Raw genomic sequence first — 8,923 nt, forward strand, 5'->3', positions numbered from 1 at the left:
CCGCATCTCTGACCCGTCCACGTTAAAGTGAATGGGGCTGGAGTGGACTTCCGATGACACTTGTGGGCTGCCGGACCCTGCTTACGCTTAGGTAAAAGTAGCCTTAGATATACAAAATACCAATAATTTAATGACATCAATATCCTATCGGTGGGGTCCGACACCCGCAGCTCAATGATCAGCTGTACCACGGGAAAGCGCGCACAGTGCGCAAGTGCCGTCTCCTGTCTCTCATCCTGCTCACAATACACATAGCACCGGACAGAAAGAGAGACAGGAGACGGCAGTTGCGCACTGTGTGCACCTTCCCATCATACAGCTGATCGGCGAGCTGCGGGTGTCAGACCCACGCCGATAGGCTATTGAGGTCGCTAAATTATTAGTATTTTGTATATCCAAGGCTACTATTACATAAACATTAGCAGGGGAACAGCCTGCCAGATCCATGCTAACGCTAGCCCACGAGTGCCACCGGAAGTCCACTCCAGCCCCATTGATGACCTATCCTAAAGCAGCCAACTCTAAAAATAGCTAAATGACAGCAAGTTGAGCAACTATTCTAAGACTTGCTGTCTGCATGGACACTTTAACATGTAGCCAGTTATTTATCAGTCTGTGAATAACTAGGTTAAAATTAATTGTTATTACAAAAAAATAATAGTTTCTTCTGATGCAATGAGTTTTATCATTTAAATTCCTTACCAAACATCAAAACTGCTTCTCTCCTTTGTGACTTGCCTGATGCTTCTTAAGTTTGGCTTTAGTAGTAAAACATTTCTCACATTCTGAACATAGATATGGCTTCTCTCTTGTGTGAACTCTCTCATGTTTAACAAAACCTGTTCTATCTGCAAAACATTTCCCACATTCTGAACATGAATACGGCTTCTCTCCGGTGTGAATTCTCTCATGTGTAACTAGATTTGATTTATGTGCAAAACATTTTCCACATTTTGAACATGAATACGGCTTCTCTCCTGTGTGACATATCTCATGGGAAACAAGTTCTGATTTTTGTTTAAAACATTTCCCACATTCTAAGCATGCATATGGCGTCTCTCCTGTGTGAATTCTCTCATGTTTAACAAGACTTGATTTATCTGTAAAACATTTCTCACATTCTGAACATGAATATGGCTTCTCTCCTGTGTGAATTCTCTCATGTTTAACAAGACTTGATTTATGACCAAAGCATTTCCCGCATTCTAAACATGAATATGGTTTCTCCCCTGTGTGAATTCTCTTATGTGAAACAAGAAGTGATTTCTCTGCAAAACATTTACCACATTCTGTACATGAATATGGTTTCTCCCCTGTGTGAATTCTCTCATGGGAAACAAGTTGTGATTTTTGTTTAAAAGATTTCCCACACTCTGAACATGAGTATGGCTTCTCTCCTGTATGACTTCTCTTATGTTTAACAAGACTCGATTTATCTGCAAAACATTTCTCACATTCTGAACATGAATATGGCTTCTCTCCTGTGTGAAGTCTCTCATGTGCATCACGACTTGATTTAATTGCAAAGTCTTTCCCACATTCTAAACATGAATATGGCTTCTCTCCTGTGTGAAGTCTCTCATGTTTAACAAGATGTGATTTATCTACAAAACATTTCCCACATTCTGAACATGAATATGGCTTCTCTCCTGTGTGACGTCTTTTATGGGAAGCAAGTTCTGATTTTTGTGCAAAACATTTTTGACATTCTGAACATGAATATAGCTTTTCTCCTGTGTGAAGCCTCTGATGTAAAACAAGATGTGATTTATCTGAATAACATTTCCCACATTCTAAACATGAATATGGCTTCTCTCCTGTGTGAATTCTCTCATGTCTAACTAGATGCGATTTCTGTACAAAAGCTTTCCCACATTCTGAACAAGAATATGGCTTCTCTCCTGTATGACGTTTTTCATGGTAAACAAGTTGTGATCTTTGTTTAAAACGTTTACCACATTCTGAACATGAATATGGCTTTTCTCCAGTGTGAATTCTCTTATGTTGAACAAGACGTGATTTTTCTATAAAACATTTGCCACATTCTGAACATGGATATGGTTTCTCTCCTGTGTGAATTCTCTCATGTCTAACAAGATATGCTTTATTTGTAAAACATTTCTCACATTCTGAACATGAATACGGTTTATCTCCTGTGTGAATTTTCTTATGTCCAGCAAGACTTGATTCTGCTGTAAAGCATTTCCCACATTCTAAACATAAATATGGTTTCTCTCCTGTGTGACTTCTCTCATGTTTAACAAGATGTTCTTTAGCTATAAAACATTTCCCACATTCTGAACATGAATATGGCTTCTCTCCTGTGTGAATTCTTTCATGTATAACAAGATATGCTTTATTTGTATAACATTTCCCACATTCTGAACATGAATATGGCTTCTCTCCTCTATGACGTCTCTCATGTTTAACAAGACTTGATTTATCCGTAAAATATTTCTTACATTGTGAACATGAATATTGCTTCTCCAATGTGTGAATTCTTCTATGTGCAGAAACACTTGATCTCTTTGTAAACTCTTTACCACACTTAAACCTTTTACCCCCTTTCTGACCTGTACTTCTAGTAACAATCTGTGATTGGTTAAGAGATGGTTCCTCACGATTAGGGCGATTATGTGATAGATCTGTATTAGGAAGTCCTGAATGTACAATAAAGTTGCCTCCTGAAGAGCGCTGCATGATATCTTCACGTTCTACTTTATAATTTGGTTGTAACATGAAGTTTCCTTTAAAATGTTTTCTGGAATTCTCTGTGGAGATAAAAATTGGAATTATTTTTTATTTTTTTGTTAAATCATTGAGTAGACAAACTTTAATATACCATTCCTATTAAGCCGGAATTAGATCCAGAAAAAAATAAGGGAGTCATTTATGAAAGGAAGGCCCTTTGTGTCCGACTTCTCCCCGATCATACCAGGGAAGGGCCGGCAGGCCTGTCTCATTTACTATTTTTTGGGACTGTTTTAGGCATTAAAAATGGTCTAAATGTAAGACAGCTCGGTGAGGGTGATGTGTTCAGGGTGATGTGCAGTGTTATTTTATCTCCACACATAGCGTTTTGAATTTAGGCCTTTAGCACTTTGGTCTCATCAGACCAGAGCACCTACTTCCGCATGTTTGCAGTGTCCCCTACTGTACATGACTTGCGGCAAACTGCAAAGAGGACTTCTTATGGGCTGCGTTCAAAAATGACTTTCTTATTGCCACTCTCTCATAACGGTTAGATTTGTGGAGGACATGACTAATAATTTTCCAGTGTGCGCCTATACGAGATAAAATGCTGCAGAACTGGACAAAAGATATCCCCAACTAATATGAGGATCAGTGTAAAGCTCTTCTGACCATCTCAGGCCCCCATTGATTAGTTCTAAGGATAAACTAGTGCATGTTAAGTTCACACATAGGCTCCACTATACCCCACTTAGACTCTATTATGGGTACGTTCCCCTTAGCCGAGTTCCCCAGATGTCGTCTGGCAGAGGGTACAATACTGCACATGTTTTGGGACTTTAGAGTCTTGCAGACGTATTGGACAGAGGTTTTGGAGTTTATGGAGACATCTTCGGATAAGCCAAACATATTAAACCCTAAAGTTTGCCTCTTTGGATTGGTTGACGATCTTCCCCCTACTGTGGCACTATATACTTTGTTTAAGTTACTACTGTACTATGCTAAGAAGGCTATTCTGTATAACTGGAAGCATCCGAAGAGAACAACTAGAAATGCCTGACAGAGAGGTGAATGTGGTGCAGCCACTGTATAAAGTTACCCAATTGTGCAGAGGTTGCCCGGATAAATGTGATAAAGTTTGGGAAACTTGGTTACGGGTCTCCCACTGGCCTGGGACCTGTGACTCCCTGATCTCTCATATACTGCACATCCCTACCCTCCTCCAAATTATTATTTTATATATCTATATATCTATATATACACACACATACACACAGAGTGGATATTAAAAGTCTACACACCCCTGTTAAAATGTCAGGTTTCTTTGATGTAAAAAAATGAGACAAAAATATATAATTTCAGAACTTTTTCCACCTTTAATGTGACCTATAAACTGTACAACTCAATTTATAAACAAACTGAAATCTTTTTTTAGGTAGAGGGAAAAAAAATATATACTTTTTTTTAAATAAAAGGTTGCATAAGTGTGTACACCCTTTAATACTTTGTTGAAGCACCTTTTGATTGTATTACAGCACTCAGTCTTTTTGGGTATGAGTCTATCAGCATGGCACATTTTGACTTGGCAAGGTTGCCCACTCTTCTTTACAAAAACACTTCAAATCTGTCAGATTGCGAGGGCATCTCCTGTTCACAGCCCTCTTCAGATCACCCCACAGATTTTCAATCGGATTCAGGTCTGGGCTCTGACTGGGCCATTCCAAAACTTTAATCTTCTTCTGGTGAAGCCATTCCTTTGTTGATTTGGATGTATGCTTTGGGTCGTTGTCATGCTGAAAGATGAAGTTCCTCTTCATGTTCAGCTTTCTAGAAGAAGCCTGAAGGTGTTGTGCCAATATTGGCTGGTATTTGGAACTGTTCATAATTCCCTCTAGCTTAACTAAGGCCCCAGTTCCAGCTGAAGAAAAACAGCGCCTTGGCATGATGCTGCCACCACCATGCTTCACTGTGGGGATGGTGTTCTTTTGGTGATGTGCAGTGTTGTTTTTGGCGCCAAACATATATTTTGGAATTAAGGCCAAAAAGTTTAACCTTGGTTTCATCAGACCAGAACACCTTTCCCACATGCTTTTGGGAGACTTCAGATGTGTTTCTGCAAAATGTAGCCTGATGGATGTTTTTCTTCGTAAGAAAAGGCTTTCGTCTTGCCACTCTACCCCATAGCCCAGACATATGAAGAATAAGGGAGATTGTTGTCACATGTACCACACAGCCAGTACTTGCCAGATATTCCTGCAGCTCCTTCAATGTTACTGTAGGCCTCTTGGTCGCCTCCCAGACCAGTTTTCTTCTTGTCTTTTCATCAATTTTGGAGGGACGTCCAGTTCTTGGTAATGTCACTGTTGTGCCATATTTTCTCCACTTGATGATGACTGTCTTCACTGTGTTCCATGGTATATCTAATGCCTTCAAAATTATTTTGTACCCTTCTCCTGACTGATACCTTTTAACAATGAGATCCCTCTGATGCTTTGGAAGCTCTCTGTGGACCATGGCTTTTGCTGTGGAGTGCGACTAAGAAAATTTCAGGAAAGACCAACTAGAGCAGCTGAACTTTATTTGGGGTTAATTAGAGGCACTTTAAATGATGGCCGGTGTATGCTGACTCCTATTTAACATGATTTTAAATGTGATTGCTTAATTTTGAACACAGCTAAATCCCCAGTTATAAGAGGGTGTGCACACTTATGCAACCACATTATTTTAGTTTTGTTTTTTTTCTTCCCTCCACCTAAAAGATTTCAGTTTGTTTTTCAATTGAGTGGTACAGTTTAGAGGTCACATTAAAGGTGGAAAAAGTTCTGAAATTATTTATCTTTGTTTCCGTTTTTTACAGCACAGAAACATGACATTTTAGATCCACTGTGTGTGTGTGTGTGTGTGTGTGTGTATGTATATATACAAACCGGATTCCAAAAAAGTTGGGACACTATACAAATCGTGAATAAAAACTGAATGCAATGATGTGGAGGTGCCAACTTCTAATATTTTATTCAGAATAGAACATAAATCACGGAACAAAAGTGTAAACTGAGAAAATGTACCATTTTAAGGGAAAAATATGTTGAATCAGAATTTCATGGTGTCAACAAATCCCCAAAAAGTTTGGACAAGGCCATTTTCACCACTGTGTGGCATCTCCCCTTCTTCTTACAACACTCAACAGACGTCTGGGGATCGAGGAGACCAGTTTCTCAAGTTTAGAAATAGGAATGCTCTCCCATTCTTGTCTAATACAGGCCTCTAACTGTTCAATCGTCTTGGGCCTTCTTTGTTGCACCTTCCTCTTTATGATGCGCCAAATGTTCTCTATAGGTGAAAGATCTGGACTGCAGACTGGCCATTTCAGTACCCGGATCCTTCTCCTACGCAGCCATGATGTTGTGATTGATGCAGAATGTGGTCTGGCATTATCTTGTTGAAAAATGCAGGGTCTTCCCTGAAAGAGATGACGTCTGGATGGGAGCATATGTTGTTCTAGAACCTGAATATATTTTTCTGCATTGATGGTGCCTTTCCAGACATGCAAGCTGCCCATGCCACACGCACTCATGCAACCCCATACCATCAGAGATGCAGGCTTCTGAACTGAGCGTTGATAACAACTTGGGTTGTCCTTGTCCTCTTTGGTCCTGGATGACATGGCGTCCCAGATTTCCAAAAAGAACTTTGAATCGTGACTCGTCTGACCACAGAACAGTCTTCCATTTTGCCACACTCCATTTTAAATGATCCCTGGCCCAGTGAAAACTGCCTGAGCTTGTGGATCTTGCTTAGAAATGGCTTCTTCTTTGCACTGTAGAGTTTCAGCTGGCAACGGCGGATGGCACGGTGGATTGTGTTCACTGACAATGGTTTCTGGAAGTATTCCTGAGCCCATTCTGTGATTTCCTTTACAGTAGCATTCCTGTTTGTGGTGCAGTGTCGTTTAAGGGCCCGGAGATCACGGGCATCCAGTATGGTTTTACGGCCTTGACCCTTACGCACAGAGATTGTTCCAGATTCTCTGAATCTTCGCATGATGTTATGCACAGTTGATGATGATAGATGCAAAGTCTTTGCAATTTTTCGCTGGGTAACACCTTTCTGATATTGCTCCACTATCTTTCTGCGCAACATTGTGGGAATTGGTGATCCTCTACCCATCTTGGCTTCTGAGAGACACTGCCACTCTGAGAAGCTCTTTTTATACCCAATCATGTTGCCAATTGACCTAATTAGTGTTAATTGGTCTTCCAGCTCTTCGTTATGCTCAAATTAACCTTTTTCCAGCCTCTTATTGCTACTTGTCCCAACTTTTTTGGGATTTGTTGACACCGTGAAAATTTAAGTCAACGTATTTTTCCTTTAAAATTATACATTTACTCGGATTAAACGTTTGATCTGTCATCTACGTTCTATTACAAATAAAATACTGACATTTGCCATCTCCACATCATTGCATTCAGTTTTTATTCACAATTTGTTTAGTGTCCCAACTTTTTTGGAATCCGGTTTGTATATATATATATATATATATATATTTTTTTTTTTTTTTTTTTTTACAGTTTAGGTTTTACTGTTGTATGACTGTGGATAGCGGTCGGGCGGTCTGTTGATGAAGATTATATGTAAGTAACCTTATATATCAGATAGTGCTTTGATGCCCGTATACTTATTGTCTGGGCTAGGAAAAAAGTTGAAGAAACAGTGGTAATGTTTTTTTTAATAACACAACTGTTATGCTGTCTGTAACTGTCTAATTGATACTGCATCTTTTGTACTATATGCCTTCCATAGTTTGCTTCTTTGAATAAACGTTCCGGTGGACAGATTCTCCCACTTCAGCTATGGAAGTCTGCAGCTCCTCAGGCCTCTTTGCTGCTTCTCTAATTAGTACAATAGTACTTTGTGTTTCTCTATTACATAAAATCTAAATAAAATATATTTAAGTTTGTTGGTGTAATGTTAAAATGTGGAAAAGTTCAGGGGGTATGAATACTTTTTAAAGGCATTGTATATCATTTTTCTTTGTAGTTTACTATACCAGCCCGACAGATACCAATAGGACACCACTTACCATATGGCAGGACAAGAGCCTTATCCATATGTCTGACTTACAGTATAAGGAAAATAAAGGGCCCTATTGTTATGTAAAAAGAGCCTAACGTGTAACTACTCCATTACATGTCACTGCACACACGTGTATACACTGCACATGACGACTCTTACCTTGTGATATAAGAGGCTGGTGCTCCTCCATTACATGTCACTGCACACACGTGTATACACTGCACATGACGGCTCTTACCCTGTGATATAAGAGGCTGGTGCTCCTCCATTACATGTCACTGCACACACGTGTATACACTGCACATGACGGCTCTTACCCTGTGATATAAGAGGCTGGTGCTCCTCCATTACATGTCACTGCACACACGTGTATACACTGCACATGACGGCTCTTACCTTGTGACATAAGAGGCTGGTGCTCCTCCATTACATGTCACTGCACACACACGTGTATACACTGCACATGACGGCTCTTACCTTGTGATATAAGAGGCTGGTGTCCTCCATTACATGTCACTGCACACACGTGTATACACTGCACATGACGGCTCTTACCCTGTGATATAAGAGGCCGGTGCTCCTCCATTACATGTCACTGCACACACGTGTATACACTGCACATGACGGCTCTTACCTTGTGATATAAGAGGCCGGTGCTCCTCCATTACATGTCACTGCACACACGTGTATACACTGCACATGACAGGTCTTACCTTGTGATATACGAGGCTGGTGCTCCTCCATCATGGCCTCCTTGTACAGAGTCTTGTGTCCTTCTATATACTCCCACTCCTCCATGGAGAAATAGACAGTGACATCCTGACACCTTATAGGAACCTGACAACACAATGACACCGTCATCACCCAGACCCCTCCAGTGCTGTTACTGGAGAATTTCCCAGCATTCCCAGCAGTGTCACCTCTCCGGTCAGCAGCTCCATCATCTTGTGGGTGAGTTCTAGGATCTTCTGCTCATGTATCAGGGGGTGAGGGGGAGGCTCTGTGATGGGGGGAGGGGTCCTGCTCCGCCCTCCTGACCCCTGGAGATGGATGTTGGGAGTCACACAGTCCCCCGATGTCTTCTTCACTATTGTGTACTCCTGTGGATGGAGAGAGACACTTAGGGAATAAACCCTTCAGGGGCCATGTGCTCTCCTCC

At 40.7% G+C, this 8,923-nt stretch overlaps 1 protein-coding gene across 1 annotated transcript; it reads right to left on the bottom strand.

Annotated features, from left to right (window-relative positions):
• Positions 1–386: 386 nt before the first annotated feature.
• On the bottom strand, positions 387–8,539 carry LOC122924940 (zinc finger protein 260-like). Its single transcript, XM_044276475.1, has 2 exons — positions 8,478–8,539; positions 387–2,771 (listed from the first exon to the last, which is right to left on the bottom strand). Exons 1-2 carry the CDS (start codon positions 8,509–8,511, stop codon positions 709–711), a joined length of 2,097 nt encoding a protein of 698 aa, XP_044132410.1. The 5' UTR covers positions 8,512–8,539; the 3' UTR covers positions 387–708.
• Positions 8,540–8,923: the final 384 nt, after the last annotated feature.

Source organism: Bufo gargarizans, chromosome 1, assembly GCF_014858855.1.
Source record: "Bufo gargarizans isolate SCDJY-AF-19 chromosome 1, ASM1485885v1, whole genome shotgun sequence".
Lineage (NCBI taxonomy): Eukaryota > Metazoa > Chordata > Amphibia > Anura > Bufonidae > Bufo > Bufo gargarizans.